Source organism: Mus musculus, chromosome 8, assembly GCF_000001635.26.
Source record: "Mus musculus strain C57BL/6J chromosome 8, GRCm38.p6 C57BL/6J".
NCBI classification, from domain to species: domain Eukaryota; kingdom Metazoa; phylum Chordata; class Mammalia; order Rodentia; family Muridae; genus Mus; species Mus musculus.
In genome coordinates, this window is record NC_000074.6 from 70,382,161 (window position 1) to 70,400,355 (window position 18,195).

Sequence of the window (18,195 nt, forward strand, 5' to 3'; positions counted from 1 at the left end):
CATGCAATTCACTACAGGTGGTGACAGCCCTGGAATATTCTAAGGTAAGAGCAGATGGCTGCCTCCAAGTTTGAGGAACCCCAGTCACTGAATGGCTCAGTGGAAGGTGTTCAAGGGGCTCACACCTATGTGGGGCTCAGCCACAGGAAGATGAGGTAACCTGGAGGGAGATTGGAAAAAGAGGAAGAGGCCCAGACGAAAACATTGGGTTTTTATTACATTTCATTACAAAGGGCGCAAAAATACAAAGAAGCGTCTGCGCCAGAAGGTGGGGCGGGCGGCCGTGCGTGCCCTGAGCAACCTGACCCCCAACTGCGGTGCCCATGCGCACGATCCACAGACATCCGCAGCGGAGTGCGCATGCCGGGGGCAGAGCCAGCCTGGGCACGGGGAGGGGAATGTGGAACCAGCCATTTGCATATATCAAAGGGGCACCCCAGCCCATGGCGTCCTTTTTCCAACTAAGGGGTGAGATGGGGCCTGAGAAACAGGAGCCTGGCCTCTGGAGTTATGGCCACAGCCCTGTCCTCATGTCCCCCTGTGACCAGAAGTGCTGGGTTGGATTAGGCTAGGCCTTACCCCATGTGATGGATCCCTAGCCCCAAGGAAAGGCTGAGTGCAGAAGGGACTGCTGGTCCCATTGTGGGGGTTCTGCTGCTATCCCTACCCTGACCAGGAGGTTGGGCCCCTGAGCCCAGCAGGGTTGAGAAAGAGGAAAACTGAGGTTCAGGGCACCCCATGGCCTTGGGAGTACCCCAGCACCCAGGCTCGAGAGGATACAAGTCCCTCCATCTTCTGCCCTGACAGGGAGATGTGGCTATGACCAATGGGTGGCAGGCATTTGTGCCACACTGAGGGCCATGCCTGAGACAGAAATGATCAGGGTCGCCAAATCACCCACCAGATCCCTGAAGGAAGAGGCCCCCTGGGAGCCAAGGTGGAAGGGGTATAAAAAGGACCAGGTACCACCACACCAGAGGCAGACCACATGGGGTAGACTGCGCCACGGTGTCCTCACCTGGACAGCTCTGAGGGACAGCAGCCAGACCTAGGGCACAACTCTACAACCCCATGCCTGTGCACACAGCTGCATCAAGACCCTGATACCAGCAGCCCTCTCAACCTGTGCTAAATCTCTGCAAAATAAAAAACCCCAGGCCCACTGTGAGAAGAACGGCAGCTGACACTGGTGCAGGTTTGCTGTCCCCATGCCTTTTGCCCGTTCTTGTCCTGACCGGAGTGCCAGGACTCTTGACATCAAGCCCAGTGTGATAGCTGTCAGCCATCCTTGGGTGCTGTGCAGTAGCACATGGGTTTCACTAGGGGGCCCCCCTGTGTAAGAGTCTTCCAAAGAGTTGAAGGCTAGGCTAAGTACCAGTGGACTTCCCAGAGCCACACTGGATAGTGTTGCAGGAAGGGGATATGACAGGGCCTTGGGTCAAGGGGACAAGCCATTTCTTAGGATATAGAAAGGGGCTGGGTCCAGCTGCATTGTTGTTCTGTGGGGCTTTGGGTAGATTGCCAAGGTTAACTGAGGCAGCTGGGCATAGAGTTATCAAGATGCCCCAGTCCTGTTTCTGAGTCAGGGAAGTGGGCTGGACAGCCACATGGCTGAGGAGGGGCTTGGCTGAAGCTGGTGACACATGGGTAAGGTGGAGGGGAAAAAACCAGGCCTGGCTCACGCATCTGACCTCTCAAGGGCCAGGTGTCTAAGCCTGTCCTGAGAGAGCATGAATGTGGGCAGAGGGTCTATGTACACATTGCAAGGTGGCTGCTCCCAGCACAGTTCAATGGGTCACAGTATCTGCATGTCACCAGCTGAGGCCCCCACGGCCTTGAGCTATCATCTTGGGATGTCTTGGCAATACAGGGGTATTATCGGACAGGTGACCTATATCTAGAAAACAAAGACACCTCCCAGGAGTCCCCCTGACAGCAGCTAGGCCCAGGGGAGGGGAGGGTGACCCCTTTGGGAACATGCATGCACCCGAGTGCTGGCTCCTGGCTGGGCCAGAGAGCTCATGAGATGCTCACAGCTGCCTGGGGCGCTGAGGCAGGGACGTGTCACCTCATCATAGGACTTGGCAATGAACTGGTCACATTAATACAGCTACATGCACTCTTGGCTTCAGGGCACTGAAAGCCAGGCCACCAGCTTAGGAGGGCCATGGGCTGTATCTGTCCTGCCCTGGCTCACTGAGAACTCAGACAGCCAGTGAGTAACTGGACTCCAGGTACCCTGTCAGCCTCTCGGCCCTGTTGAGGCCGTTTGCTCAGACTTCTACAGCTGGAAGAGAGTCCCACCCCACTTCTGTGTGCTTTCCAGCTCGCCAGTGCTGGGGTGACAGACGCGTGCCACCACATACGTTTGATGATGATGGTGATGGTGATGATAAAGTTCCCACTATTCCCTTCAAGTCCGCACCGTGGTGACAGAAAGGCCTGAGACCTGGACAGGTGACTTGGACAAAGCAATGCTGTGTCTTCAGACCCAGGGGAAGGGGAATAGCAATGAAAGGGTGGCAGCTTTCTCATGCAGGCGGCTGCCTAGGTGCTTGGGGAGAGACACACACAGCTTGTGTGCTCCCCAAACCCCCAGCATGGGCAGTGGGCAACGGCACAGAGAAACAGTGAAGCCGCGGCCCGGGCCTACGGAGCAGAGGCAGAGGGCATGTCAAGCTATGACCTAGGGTGGTGGGGATCAGAACTTCCAGGCCAAAGGTGACCCCGGTCCACAGCCCCCACTTAGCCACTGCTAAGGCCTGGCAGACGCCTTAAAGATCCTCAGAGAGAGAGGGTTCTCAGGAGGCTCCAGTGAAAGTAAAGGCTGTTCCCAGGATATGTTCTGCGGTTCTACAGACACGCCCAGCCACCAGGACCCTGCATCCAGCCCCATCCTTGCCCACCCAGCTCTCTGGAGTTGAGACTAAATGCCAGTACGCCCAGGTCCAGGGTGAGCAGCCCAGGTGCCCCAGCTTGCAAGTGCTCCAGGCTAGTATTCCAGTTAACTTTTAAAAAGGTAAAGGAGGGACTGGGGGATAGTTAACACATGCTGCCAGGCAAGTCTGGGGGGGGGGGGTCAGCTACCAAATGCCAACAGAAACGGAAGGAAAAGCAGAACCACCAGGGCTGCTGCCTCCCGAGCCCCAGATCCTAAACAGCAGGAGGGACAGGTCACGAGGCTGGAAGAGTGAGGAGAATGTGCAGGTGGCCCGTGACCCTCCATCCCAGTGCCACCATACTGACCTTTGTCCAACAGGGGGCAAGGATGGTGAGAATGAGCCAAGGAGGGGCACTGGCTGCTTCAGTGGCTCTGTCCATACCACATTCGGCCATAGGTCGATTGTCACGCTGCAAGAGCGCTCAGGAATATAAAAGGCAGCCATCCAAACAGTGTTTATTCTGGTCCAGGTCGGCCCCGTCACTCTGCTGTCTTTGCCCTGGGCTCGGTGGGCATGCATGACCTGACCAGGGCTGGGGATGGCGGTGGGGAGGGGGGCAGGATGGAGGAAGGCAGTGACAGCTGACAACAGTCGAATGGATGGCGCACCTAAGCCTCTGGGCGCTCCACACCCACGCCCCGGCCCTCCTTGCACAGCACATCTGGAAGTGAGTGACACTTTGGGTATCTGATGAGGGCTCTCACATCCCCAGTGAGGGGTGAGGGAGCGAGCACGGGGAACATCCATGGGGGCCAGGCACTCACAGCCTCGGCCATCAGCCTGACCCCAGGTAGATGGATGGACAGACAGATAGCCAGCCTAGTACACAGCGGCCTCACACACGCCAGGCATCATGGGAGGTGAACGACCGGGGTGGCGGGGGGCTGGCAGGGGCACTGGGCAGCATTGCAAGCTCAGAACCACAAGCTTGGCCGTTGGCAAAGGGGGACGCCATTGCCGTCCCCAGGTTTGGGGCAGCGCCGTTGGAGACTGACCAGCGGCGGCTGGTGGGCACAGCCACTCACAGGCGGTCCATTCGGAAGGTGTCCTCGGTGGCTGGGTCGGCTAAAACCATGTCTGGGTCATTCAACATATGGAGTCCGTCCAGGGTCAGAGGGTCAATCTTCAGCTCGTCCAGTGGAAACTGATGGTCTGAATCAAAGCTGACATCACTGACTCCTGCCAGTGTGCTGCTCAGTTCCTTAGAGAGGCTCGGTGGTGACTCTCCTGTCACTGTTGGGTGGGGACAAATGACATGGCTCAACCTTGGCTCCAGGGAAGCAGACACCGGGCCATTTACTTCCCACCAGTATGAGAAGCAGAAGTGGAGGGGGCAGCTCACCCCAGGGATTGTTCTGCAGGGCGAACATCACAATATCTAGGGTGTTCTGTGTACTGTGGTGGGGTAGACACTGGCACTGGGTGGCGTGAGCCAGGGACATGGCTCAGCAGTCTACAGAGCATGAGCTGGTCCCAGCACTGAGGGCAGAGACCTGCAAAGCCACATGCTTGGTAGCAGATGGCAGTGTGACCTGCAGGACATACTCTGACCCAGAGTCTGAGGTGCACAGATGGGTCATACTGTCAGGGAGGTGCCTAACAGGTGCCCAGGTCTAGAAATGAGACTTAGCCATTCCATCTAGTTTAGTGGGTCTGTCAGATTAGATGGGGTTCTAAGCACAGAGGCCGTCCTATAAGCCACAGGGGTCCTCAGGGTTCGCCCTCTGTCCCAAGTGTGCCACAGTGCCCACAGGAGGGGAGTGACACTGTCCCCAACAGACCTAGACTATACTGAAAGCACCCCTTTTTGGGGCTTATAAAATAGAGGGAGATGGTTATGGAGGACTTGGGGTGGGGCAGACGTTGGAGAAGCTGGGTTCTGGGTTAGATGGATTGAGGCTTGGCCATACTGCTCTCTGCAGGGTGGAAGGGCCTGTCCCTTGGGTATGCAGGTTCTGGGTTTTGTCACCAAGTGACAGACCACTACTGGGTTGAAGTATGACCAGCTTGGTCCTAAACAGATGACCCAGTGTGTGGTATGTGGAGAGTCTCCCTGGCTGAAGAAGAGGACAGAGATTATAAAAGAGGACTGGATCCCAGTGTGAGGTGAGGAGCGAGCGGGAGCACAGCTGTAGTGTGAGGCCAGGGCAGAGCACACTGCTGCGATGGCCAGGGTGGCAGAGTGGACCCTGAGGAGGGAGCTGTAGGGTGATCACTAGTGCCCTGTGTGCTGAGGCTCACAGTGCAGTGTGAAAGGATGGCTAGGGTGGGGACAGAGTCCAGTATGAGGAGACCCTGACGGGTAGAACCCGAGTTGTAGTTGCAGTGGGTTGCAGGGATGTCTGGGCTTCTGTGGAAGAAGCTAGCCTCGGCCCAATCCCCTTGTCTGGCAGGGGATCTGTGAAGATACTTTTCATGCCCGTCACCCCAGGCCTTACCCGTGAGGATGATGTTGGGGATTCCACCGTGGCCTGTGTAGCCGAGCTGCTGCGGGTCCTGTAGGCCCCCGTGGCTCCCGCTCAGACCCATCATGGCAGCCTGGGAATAGTTGAGTGTGGAGCCCGGGTTGTATAGGCTGCTGGAGCTGATGGCGTTCTCCATCATGTTGAACTGCTCCAGCTATGAAGGGAAACCACAAGACAGGCCATGAGGACAATGGACGGCTATGGCTCCTCCCACCCGAGGCTGCTCCTCACACCCACAGCCTAGCTGGCAAGATGATGGATGGACAATAGATAGGAAATCAAACTCCAAGCCACCACCAAATCCTCCCGGCTTCTCCATCCAGCAGCCCCCACCATGCCACTGCTCAGTGCTTGAGGCCTGCCCTTCCTCCCCTGTGACCTTGACCTCCACTCTGCAGGATGTACAAAGGTCAAGGGGGTGTGGTCAAATCATCCTTCCAGGGCCTTTGCTTCCACAGCCCGACAGCAGGATGCGGGTAGAGCAGTGAGGCCTGGGCACCCGCTCACCTGGCGGGACAGAGCATTGGCCTGCCTGGCTGTCATCTGCTGCTCATAGTACGCATCCCCAAACACGCTGCCCAGGGTGGACGTGTGCTGTGGACAGAAGAGAAGCCCGCTGTGGTTGCAGCCTGAGGTCCAGGAGGCGGTGGGGTGGGTGCCTGTGCAGGGGTTCTGGAGTCTGTGCCTCCCACAGCCCAGGTGGAGGGGACTCCCACAGGGTGCAGATCACAGACATTTATCTTGGAGTGCTCAGAGTGGTGGTTGATTCTTCCCATACCCACCCCAGGGGCCTCTATGCTCCCCAAAGCACTGTCCCATCTACTCCCCTAGAGCCTGAATCTTGGAAACATCACTTCCTAGGGAGCAGGGACTGCAGGGGAGGTGCTGGCTAACCCTGAAGCTGAGGACAGGAGTGACAGTCAGTATGTGCATGCCCTGTTTGGGATATATGTTCTTGGAGAAAGGACATAGGACACACTGTCTAGATAGTACAGTGCACAGGGCACAGCAGGGGACAAGCCACTGCCTGGGGCTGCCTGCCTCTGCGACCCCAGGCTCTGTGGGGTGGAAATCCCATCACACTGCTTGTTAGCTAAGGCTAGCTGAGCTCTGTCGGGGCCCTGAGAAAGCAGGAAAGGAGCTCCTGTAGGAGCATCAAGGCTCTGCCTGGAGCTGGCTGGGACATGGACAAAGGGGAATAGGTGGCCACAGACGTAGCTAAGTCACACTAAGGCACCCATCAGTCCCAGCTAGACTTGTGGCTCTCACAAGTCAGATCCCAGATGCTCCTGAGTGTGAGTGCACTGTGCAGTGTAACTGCCTGGCTGCAGTCTAGCAGTGTGTCCACGGCCTCCAGCTTCCAAGAGCACCACCCAGGCTGAGCTCACTGTCTACTCCCTGAAAAGTGGCAGACTTGGCCCCATCAAACCCTGCTACTGTAAGACTCCACAGCCTCACCAGCAGCTAAAGGTTTCATCAGCGGAAAGGGACAGGCTGAGATGGTGGCCGATTCTGTCCTAGAGCCTTGTGAGGCTGCCCTTGAAGGAAGCAACTCAGGGGTGGTGCATTAACCTGCTGAGACACAGGCCTGGCTGGACAGACATGATAGCACATGGAGAGGGTACATCGGGCATGAGAGAGCACATGGCCAAGGCCCAATGGATGTCTAAGGAAACCCAATAGGAAGCCAGATGTGCTCATGCCCTGGCATCTCTGGGTTCTGGAAGAAACTTGTGCCCTGTAGCCTCCCACTGGGGTCAAATACCTTAACAGTCTTACCCTCGCCAGCATGATACCCTGTTTTCCATATCAGAGACACACAGAGTCAGATTGAATGAGACAGGATGAGCTGTCTGTGCCGGCTAGGACAAAGAACGTCCCATGATTTTTCAGAGAAGTATGTCATGGATTTGGACTCCGACTCTGCCCTACCTGCCTCTCCGAGTCCCTGGAAGCCAAAGCTCAGTGTGAATGGACTGAGAGGTGCTGACACCAGGTGATGAAGCAAGTGGATGGTCAACATGGGGGACCTCATATCTTTGTTCCCCCAAAGCAAGGCAGTCCGATGTTCCTGCCTGGTTGGTGCTCCTGCTGGCTCTAGCCTGGCAGGAACCTATTGCCCCTGTACTGGGGCTGAGGATAGTTTCAGGGCCTGGGAAACTACAAAGGCTAATATACACCAAGTCTGTCTGCCTGGTAATATTTTAGGGTGGGGTGGCCCCAGGATGGTGAGGCTCTGACAGTTCTGATGTGACTGAGTCACACCTCAACTCCTCAGCTCAGTATGGAATGAGCTGGGCAGGGAGCCAGACTGCAAGGAAGTGAAGGACATCTGCTTAGGCTGAGCTGGACCAAAACAGAGATCAGAGGCCTGGCGTGGTGAGGGCATCTGGGATCTGGTGCACCAGGCCAGTAGAAAATCAGGGTGTGGGTTGGTGGATGATATAGCTATCATCCTCACACTAGGGAGGCAGAGGCAGGAGGATTCAGAGCGTGAGGCCACTTGGGCTACACAGTGAATCAGGGGATTGCTTGGGGTACATAAGACCCTGTTGCAGGATATCTGATCACACTGTAAACCCTGAGATTGGATTATTTACTGGAAAAACCTATTTTTAGTTGTGGTGAGGCTCAGCCTTAGCACAGGTCTGTAATCCAACAGCTTCTGCTTGAATACTGTACACAGGATTACATGAAGTCGGCCATAAGTCAAGAGGTGGAGCACGCAACACTTGGCAGAAAGGGAGCATAGCATTATTAAGAAAAGAACTGTAGAGGCCGGAGAGATGGCTCAGCCGTTAAGAGCGCTGACTGCTCTTTCAGAGGTCCTGAGTTCAATTCCTAGCAATGACATGATGGCTCACAACCATCTGAAATGGGATCTGATGCCCTCTCCTAGTGTGTGTCTGAAGATAGCTACAGTATACTTATATAAATTTAAAAAAAATTCTTAAAAAAAAAAGAAAAAGAAAAAACTATAGAGACTAAAATGAGTCAGGAGGGTGGGGAGAGAGAGAGAAAGAGAGAGAGAGAGAGAGAGAGAGAGAGAGAGAGAGAGAGAGAGAGAGAGAGAGAGAGAGAGAGAGAGAGAGAGAGAGAGAGAGAAAAGGGAAGAGATATCCGGGTTGAAGAGTGTTTTCCTAGATGGCCTGGGAGAGAGGCACTGCTTCTGGGACATGGGTGGAAGGTCAGCTGGGTGGCCCCTGCCTCTCTGAGCTCACAGGCTCTCACCCTAGCACCTGGCTCCTGAGTCTTCATTGGTAAAATTGAACAATTGAAATTTTATTAAAATACATGACCCTGTCTCAAAACACAACCCAAATGAAACAAAGGCCACTGTCAGCCAAATGAGGCTCCAGACTGTCTACTGTGACAGCAACAACAGACCCAGGGACCGGGGTGGAGGCAGAGCAGCTGGACACCCAGAGAGGCTCTGCCTTAACCTTCATAGGCCGGAGCTTCAGATTCTATGCCCTGGAGCTGTTCTGGTGTCCTGAGAACCGCTGAGCCCGCCTGATGGGGGCATGACCCCAGGCTGATGGAGGACAGATGGCATGGTATGGAGGACAGCACTGGGGAGCACTGAGCACATGGGACACACAACGTGGCATAGGGCCAGGGGAAGGGGCCTTACCTGTGGGGAGCTTCCAGGGGAGAAGCCTTGGTTGGAGACCGGAGAGGTGGGAGACTGGGTGGCAGGTGACCCTGCACTCGTGCGGTACTGCAGAGCTGGTGCCTGTGATGACAGACAGTTCATGCTTTACTGACTCCTGACTGGCCCAACAGACCTGAGCCGGATGCCTGGACCCTCAATAATGGATGCCACACAGGTAGTCACTGGCTTGTGAGAATCTGAGGTGGAGATGTGACTGTAAACCTGGCTTCTCAGGGCAAGCACACACAGAGGACTACAGGGCCCACCTGGAAGCCACAGCAGGGCTCTGGCTGACGCTAGGCCTGACCCTGTGTAAAGCTGATGGCATCAGGCACAGTGCCCTCTGGATGCACCTGCATACCCCTGACAGATCTGGACATCAAGACTGTGATCCACACACTCCTAAAAGCACAGTACATGAACACACATACAATTGGCACTCACCCGCACAACCCTAGTCATAAACAAACCCCCGCTCATGAACACACACCCACTCATGAACACACATACCTCACTCATGAATATGTATACATCATTCATGAATACACATACCCCACTCATGAACACACCCACCCACTCATGAATACACACACACACACACACACACACTGAGGGCCCAGGAACCCCCCTAGGCTTACCGAAGTGGCATCGATCCCCATTGGTGACTGGCCTGGGTTCTCTGTAGGGGACTGGGGAAGAGTGGATGGTACAGTAACTGAGAGTGGTGGCAGCTGGGGCCCCCGAGTCAGGCTGGCACTGGGCAGCAGTGGACCACCCTGGGGGAGGCCCACAGACACCTGTGGAGGTGGTGGCTGCTGCTGGGATACCGGTGGAGGTGGAGGCGGTGGCTGGGGCTGTGGGGGAGGCTGCTGGGAGCCAGTCTGGGTGAAGAAGGCATAGGGCAGCTGCTGCTCCAAGGACAGGGCATCCATAGCCACGGCCTGCAGAAGACAAGGATGAGGAAGAGGCGCTGGCCCATGGTAGCACAGTCTGACCCCCACAGTCTGTTCTCCTAGAGCAAGGGAGCCCAACTTGTTGAGGGTGGATCTCACACAGGAAGTAAACAGGGAGAGACCCTGGGCAGGGGTACCACTGTCATGCAACACTTGGGGGCTGAGGCAGGAAGGTCACTGTAAGTGTGGGGCCAGCCTAAGCTGCAGAATGGGTGTCTGTCACTCCAATGCCTGCTGATGGCTCTTGGGCCACTCCAAGACCATTAGTTTTGCCAGGAGCGGTGACACGGGAGATGGGATCTGAAGAATGATGAGTCCAAGGTCATCTTCATCTACTCAGTGCTACATAAGCCTTGTCTCAAAACCAGAAATATCATAAAATACACATTGCAAAAACACTGATTTGTGTAGTTTCTGTTCAAACTTTTGTTGATAAATGCTACAAACAGAGCTGGAGAGATGGCTCGTTAAGAGCACTGGCTGCTTTTGCAGAGGACCTGGGTTCAGATCCCACACCCACATGGTGGCTCTTAATCACCTCTAACTCCAGTTCCAGGGGACCTGACACCTCTTGTCTCCAAGGGAACCTGCATGCACATGGTGTACATAAATTCACTCAAGAACACACATACACATTAAAAATAAATACATACATAAATAAAACTGGTTTTTTTAAAAAAAAGACCAGGCCGGGGAAGGGGAGGGGCTGGTAGATACCCGTGTTCCCACCCACCTCGCCCTCGCACCTGAGTGATGGGTGACAACGGAGACAGGGTGGGTGACACCTGCTGGGCCTGCTGCCGCCTGGCCTCTGTGCTCAGGGACAGGGGGCTGACGACTGCTGGCCGGTGCTGTGGAGAAGAGCTGGGGGTGTTCATACCTACAAAGGAAAAGGGGGCTAGGGACAGGTGGCCATACCATAGCCCAGCTGCCAGGACAGAAACCCGCTAGAGAAGCTGTCTGTGGTCAAACCTGGGATGGGGCTCTGAGGAGGGACTTTAGTAGTCTAAGAAGGGCATGTCCCATGGCCCCAGCCAATCAACACTGTTTCCAAGTAACCAATCAGAGCCCATCTTGGGATCTTGAACATTATCCTAGGAAGTGCTGCCCACAGTTGGTAGAGAGAGTTCTCAGTGACAGGGCCCTCCCTGGTGGAGCATATGTAGGTATGTCTGCGCGCGCGTGTGCACACACACACACACACACACACACACACAAAACATATATATTATATAGTATGAGAGCATTTTGTCTGAATGTGTGTCTGTGTACTATGTGTGTGCCTAGTGACTGTGGATGAAAAAAGAAGGCACTGTCACCCCTGGAAGTGTGAGTCACCATGTGGCTGCTGGAAACTCCACCTGGGCCCTCTGCAAGAGTAACAACTGCTCCTAATCTCTGAGCCAACTATCCAACCTCCTTTTATTTAATTAATTTGTTTGTTTGTTTCTCTGTGTAGCCCTGGCTTTCCTCAAACTCACTCTGTAGACCAGGCTGGTCTCAAACTCACAGACATCTGCCTGCCTCTGCTTCCCAAGTGCTGGGGTTAAGCAGATGCACCACCATTTTATATTTTTGAGATAGGTTTACGTGTAGCTCGTGCTTGTCTCAAGCTGGCTATGAATCGAGGATGACCTTGAACTCTCGAGTCTCCTGCCTCTGCCCTGAGTCCGAAGGTGACAGGCATGAGGTAGTTTCTGCAGTACTAGGGTTCAAATCCAAAGGCTTTGTGCATGGTAGGCAGCACTCTGCCAACTGAGCTATAAGCATTGTCCCTGATGAGCTTCAAGCTACTGAGCTGTTATTATTACTTCATACAGGGCTAGCCTGGAACTCACTAGGTAGCCCAGGCTGACTCTGGTGTCAGAGCAATTGCCCAGCCTGTTTCTCAGCACAGATCTCAGGACTGTGCCATCATGGCCCATCTCCCTTTCTGTCTTGGCTTGGGAAACTCGATCCTATGGGAGGTTGGGTTTCTATAACACCAGGGCCCTCCCGTGTTGTTCCCCAAGCTTGTTCTTTCCTGTCAAGGCATTTCTTGATGACCTAGTGCCCTTCACCCACATCCTTCTTTGGCACCCTCAGGATGATGAAGCCCCCCTTCCCAGCACCCCCTTCCAAGTCTGCTTGAACTGAAACCAGAATCCTCACCACCCTGCCCTGAAGTAACAAGCCTGCACCCGCCAGGCCCCTTCTCTAATCCCTGCCTGCCCCCAGGGATCTGATCCCCGAATGCTGAGGTGATGAGGGACCTGGGTGAGATCCAGGGCACTGGGCAGAGTGGGGGCCTGCAGCCTCATCCTGGGCCCCAAACCAAGTAGGCAACAGGCTCTCTGATGACAGGGGAGCCCTGAGGGCCCTGCATCTGACACCCCCCTCCCAGTTACTAAGACACTGCTTCCGTATCGCAAGCTATCAGATATTAACAGTGGAGGCCTCAGTGAAGTCAGGAGCATAGGGAGGACTTGGCACCATCAAGCCGGATGAGGCTGCCTGACTCACCAGGAGATCCGGGGCCTGCCTGCCCTGGGCACCTGGTTCACCTTGTTCCTGAAGGTGGGTGGGTGATAAGACACCTAGCACTCCTAGGGGAGATGACAGGGCCAGGGGCCTTTGTGCCTGTGGCAGTCACTTGTGGGACGGCCTACACTTCCCCTCAGGTCCTGGTTGGCTCTGCTCCTGTTCAGCCCTGTGATGTGGTAGCAGTGGCAGAGCCAGATTCCACTGTGGGGGGACTGTCAATAGAATCCTAGGCACAGGGAATCTGGGAGGCAGCACTCAGAGTTGAGTCCAGGACTCCGGGCTATGGCCTTGCTTCTGAATGACAGCTCCCTCCCTTGTCTGTCAGGGCTGAGACACTTCCTGTTCAGATCTGTAGCAGATGCTGGGCCCTGTGAGGATGTACAGCACAGGTAGGACTCTGTAAGATGCGGATGCAGGGGCTGGAGAGATGACTCAGTGGTAAAGGGCACTGGCTGCTCTTGCAGAAAACCTGGGTGTAATTCCTAGTACCCACATGGGCTCACAATACCTGTCCCTCCAGCCCCAAGGGCTCCTACAGCTAGCTTCTTCTGAGCTCCAATGGCACCAGCCACACATTCAGTGCACAGACATACATGCAGGCAAACACTCACTCAGAAGGTAAGTCTGTTAAGTAGATGTGGAAGGTTGGGACTTGGCTAAGAGGAATGCTTGTAGCTCAGTTGGTAAACTGTTTACCTAGAATGCACAAGGTTCTGGGTTAATCCACCTACCTCTATCTCCTGGGATATTTCATCATACCTTGCCCTCTGGCTTGATTTTTAAACATGGATTCAAAGTGATTAATAAGCATGAGCACACATGCACACATGTGCTCACAGACAGATAAACATACATTCATGCATGTCCACACTCATGCATACACACATACAGAGCAAAAGATGGACACACACACATGCATGCATACAGAGAGACAGACACACACATATCTGTGGGTCAAAGAATTCACACTTCCAGCTGATATGTCCCTGGTCTGCTGACCATGAACATGAGGGCATTCTTAGCTCTTGCCTAAGCACCGTCACACCCAGAGAGGCCAGATGGGCAGGCGAGCCACATGGGTATCCTGCTAGCGGGTTTCTCTGCCCAGCCTGGATCACCTCTGGAGCAGAGCCAGCTGGAGGGGAAGTCTGGGCAGGGGAGGGTGGGGCAGGCTGGCCAGGTGGCAGTGGCCTGGCTCTGGCATACAAGCCCTGGTGTAGCCCTGAATGGAGCATAGCCAGCAGCGGACACGTGTTGTCACCTCCCTGTGTACTGTCCTCAGACAGTATGGAGCAGGGGCTTGGTTCCTAGCTCCTTGCTCTCCCTGACCAGGGTCTGGCACTAGGATGGGGAGGTGAAAACTGTCTGTATGTGCTAGGGCCTGGCTTCATCTGAAAGGTGCCCAGAAAATAAAGCCCCTGTAAAGGGGATTGGCTGGCTCTTAAACAACTACACATGGCACATATTACCAGTCAGGATTGGCCACCCAATGCCGCATAAGCTATTTCCCTGTGCTTGTTTACACTGGAACTGCAGCAGCTAGTGTGGAGCCCCAAAGCAGGAGGTACAGGGAGATTCAGAGAGGAGAAAGGATTTGGATATGGCAGCCTCTGTGCAGGGCTAGGCCCTTCCTTTCTTCTAAACACCTAGACCCACCCTGGTTCCCTGGGCCTCACAGCCGGAGACTAACAGGCACAAGTCAGGCTGTGAAGGGCCAAAGGCCTGCACATCTCACACCAGGGCCCTGCACTCGTGGCCTTTGGTCCCATCTGCTCACCTGGAAGCCTAGGAAAGGAGCTGAGGAGGTAGAATGTGTGGCTCATGAACATGGCGCTGGCTGGGCACCCGTGAGGGGGCCCACTTCTATCTTTAGCATCAAATGAGCACAGAAGTCCCCAGGTTTTAGCCCCAGCAACAAGTGACCTTCATGTTTCATCTCAGGAAAGAAAACACCCCAGGCACACCTGCACCTTCTCATCTGCCACCCCCACCCCCACCCAGAGCTGGCATCAGCGACAAGCTGGAGGACCCTGGTTTCAACTCCCCACATCGATCCTGCCCCGCGAGCCATAGTGCTCCTTACCAGCCCCTAATCCAAGGTCTGGAGAGCAAATCCACACAGAGCTCACCAAATGACCTGTATCCCCATCCTTTCTGTGTCTCCCCGCCCCCTGCCACCCCCACCCCGCCATCTGTCCTAATCCACATTGCAGCCTACAGCCCCAGCAACTTGGGGCTTGCTGTGTCACATCAGGGAAAAGGGATGCTGAAGAACAATGGAAGGTGCTGTTTGGGGCAGTGTGAGTGGGCAGGATAGAGGGCTATGCCCAGGCAGCTTGTGCAAAGGCCCTGGGGTGAGCAGTGTAGCTGTGAGGTAAGGCTGGGGATGGGGAGGCTGATGGGGTGGGACAGGAGCAGATGGACGTGCAGAGGCTTAGGCTCATGGTGGGACTGACAGGGATGCCTTTAATGAGAATGGTGGTGAAAGTAACCACAGTAACCAGGAGAAGCAGTGTTGGTTCAAACTGGGAGCAGTGGGATGGGCAAGGAAGTGGGCATTGCCAGGAAACAGGTCAACGGGAGATATAAGCCTTTGAAAAGGGGAGGAGCCTGGAGAGATGCTCAATGGTTAGGAGCACTGGCTGCTGTCCTACAGGATCAGGGTTAGTTCCCAGCATGCACATGGTTGCTCACAACTGTCCATAACTCCAAATCCAAGGATCCAGCACCGTCTTCTGGCCTTATCAAGTACTGTACACATGCAGTGCACAGTCAGACACGTGGGCAAAATACTCGCACACATAAAACATTTTTCTTAATTAAAAAGAAGTGAGCTGGGAAGGGCCACACCTAAGTCATAAGCAACCAGGTCAAAGCCATCAGGGCTCTTCCTGACTCCCACCCATTCCCTGAAGCTTGGAGCTGCACGACACAGCCCTAATGCCACAGCCTGACGCCTGGGGGCAGGTGTGTCATCCGTAGACACAGATCCATCAACTCCACACTCCAGTGCATGCTGCCAGGTAGGGACAGCATGGGGGCCTTACCCTGGCCTGCGCCGCCAACGCCCAGATGTGCAAGGCTGCCGGTGCTGCTGGAGCTGGTGAGAGCAGGGAACGGAGGCTCCTCAGGGTCCAGTGGTGTCGGGAGTGGGGAGGGGAAGTGGATGTTGGTGAGGTCAGGAAGGGAGCCCCCTGTGTTGTGGGTGGCAGGGATCAGGGCTGTTGTGTTCTCCTGGTCTGCAGACGGAAAGATGCTGGGAAAGACCAGATGGGGAGGACAGGACATAAGGTCTGGGGACAGTGACAAGCAGGCCAGCCCTGCCAACCCAGGACAACTGCAGTGGGACAGGAGGAACAAGGGGATCAGTGGATAAAAAAAAAAAAAAAAAAAAGAAAAAAAAGACCCTTTAGTGAGCCCTAAGCACAATAGGACCCCAAACTGGAACAGGGGTCATGTCTGCCATCAGTGACGGGGGCCAGGACTTCCTGGGTACCCTCTGGTAAGATGCTCATGGTCTCCCCTGCCAACAGGTGCAGGCTTGGAGAGGGAAAAGCCACAAGGTGCAAAGGGATGTGGGGGGCCTGGCTGACTTACTTGATTCCGGGGACCTCACAGGACTTGGGCCTGGAACCCGCCTGAAAGAGAACAGAGCAGATGGCAGGTGACAGGTGGCAGGCATGGCTTCCTGTGTGCTGAGCTCAATGCTGTCTTTCCCTTCCCCTGTCTAGGACAACCAGCAGCCATGTCGTACAGGGATGGCTTCAAGGAGCTCCGGACAGAGGCAGGAGTTATAAGGAGGGATCTTCCTTCCCATACCTTGCCCGGATGCTGTGGCTAACCTTGTGTGTGGTCTCTCTAGGGCTTTCCACAGCCACATGCCCAGCTCAAAGCTGCCACACTGGGGAGCCCTGGCTGCTGCAGGTGAAGGAGACACTAGAAAGACAGACAGCCTTGTGATATTGACAGGCAGGGGCTGCGGGTTCTGAGAGCCTGGTCCTTTGGGGCCAGTGCTGCAGGCTGGAACGCAGACCAGAGGGATGCAGGGCAGGCAGGCAGCACCTGGGGGCTTCCCTGACGGTAGTAGCTTGTGACCAGAAGACTTGGCAGGGAACACAGGCACAATGAGTTTGAACAGATCCCCAGAGTAAGCACTTGTTATGCTATGGAATTTCTGCTGTGCTGAGGAAGATTTAGAAAAGCTTCCTGGGGCAGTAGTATGGCTTAATTAGTAAAAAGGCTTGCCACATAGGCTGATGGTCTGAGTTCGATTCCCAGGACCCACACGGCAAGAGAGATAACTCCTATAGGTGTCCTCCCTCGTGCCCACGCCCATACATGTATGCACGCACATGCTAGAGTGCGCGCGTGTGCACACACACTCATGTACACAATATCTTTTTAAAATGTAATTAGCCGGGCATTAGGTGGAGTGGCACACGCCTTTAATCCCAGCACTTGGGAGGCAGAGGCAGGTGGATTTCTGAGTTCGAGGCCAGCCTGGTCTACAAAGTGAGTTCCAGGACAGCCAGGGCTATACAGAGAAACCCTGTCTCGAAAAACAAACAAACAAACAAACAAACAAACAAACATCCAAGAAATTGTTTTTGTTTGAGACAAGGCTTTATTACCTGGGTAGCTCTAGCTGTCCTGAAACTAACTCTGTAGACCAGGCTGGCCTTGAATTTACAAGAGATCCACATGCCTCTATCCCAAGTACTGGGATTAAAAGCATTCACCATCATGTCTGGCTACATGATTTCTTCAGTGTTGGGAATGGAATCCACGCATGCAAGGTGAGCATGCCACCCCCGAGCCGTATCCCCAGCCTCCTTTTTACTTAGAAAGAAAAAGATTTTGTTTATTTAGTTTTTTTTTTCAGACAGGGTTTCTGTGGGTAGCCCGGGTTGCCCTGGTGTCCACTCTGTAGACCAGGCTGGCCTTGAACTCAGAGATATTCCTGCCTCTGCCTCCCGAGTGCTCAGACCACTGCCGCCCACCCTATTTCTTTCTTTCTTTCTTAGATTTATTTATTTATTATATGTAAGTACACTGTAGCTGTCTTCAGACACTCCAGAAGAGGGCATCAGATTTCGTCACGGATGGTTGTGAGCCACCATGTGGTGCTGGGATTTGAACTCGGGATCTTCGGAAGAGCAGTAGGCGCTCTTAACCACTGAGCCACCTCACCAAGCCCCAGCCTATTTCTTAAAATATTGTTTAATGTGTATTTTGCCTACATGTATGACTGTGCATCACCTGTGTGTCTTGTGTTTATAAAGTCAGAAGAGGGCACTGGATCACTGGAACTCTTGGTGACTAGCTACAAGTCACCTTCTGTGCTGGAAAGCAAACCTGGGTTCTCTCAGGAGCAGTCAGTGCTCTTAACAGCTAAGCCTTCTCTCTAGCCCTGCCTTTTCTGTTGTAAAAAGCACTTACGTACATGTGTGTACATGTGAGGGGAACTGGTGTCCTCGTGCTGTGACTGGCACACAGGAGTCACACGGACAACTCAGGGACTTGGTTCTCTCCTACCAAATGGCTCCTAGGGACAGAACGGAGGCCGCCAGGCTTGGTGGTGAGCACCTTTATCTGCTGAGCCCCTCACGAATCCTGCTTACACTCTGGACTCTGAGGCAAGGCCTTGCTCAGCAGTC

General features: G+C 54.5%; 1 protein-coding gene across 11 annotated transcripts in view; it reads right to left on the reverse strand.

Annotated features, from left to right (window-relative positions):
* Nucleotides 1-191: 191 nt before the first annotated feature.
* Nucleotides 192-18,195, reverse strand: part of Crtc1 (CREB regulated transcription coactivator 1) — a 57,351-nt gene continuing 39,347 nt past the window's right edge. For 4 of the 11 annotated variants that reach the window (XM_011242311.3, XM_011242310.3, XM_011242312.3 and 1 more), the window contains 8 exons: nucleotides 16,136-16,176; nucleotides 15,586-15,875; nucleotides 10,762-10,895; nucleotides 9,701-10,003; nucleotides 9,042-9,143; nucleotides 5,915-6,001; nucleotides 5,381-5,561; nucleotides 192-4,175 (listed from right to left, as the gene is read on the reverse strand). In XM_011242311.3, coding sequence (XP_011240613.1) covers nucleotides 3,964-4,175; nucleotides 5,381-5,561; nucleotides 5,915-6,001; nucleotides 9,042-9,143; nucleotides 9,701-10,003; nucleotides 10,762-10,895; nucleotides 15,586-15,875; nucleotides 16,136-16,176 — 1,350 coding nt within the window. In that variant the 3' untranslated portion in view covers nucleotides 192-3,963. Of the gene's footprint in view, nucleotides 4,176-5,380; nucleotides 5,562-5,914; nucleotides 6,002-9,041; nucleotides 9,144-9,700; nucleotides 10,004-10,761; nucleotides 10,896-11,526; nucleotides 15,290-15,585; nucleotides 15,876-16,135; nucleotides 16,177-18,195 lie in introns of those variants that run through there. The other 7 variants (XM_006509704.3, XM_006509700.4, XM_030243653.1 and 4 more) reach the window with 5 other exon arrangements.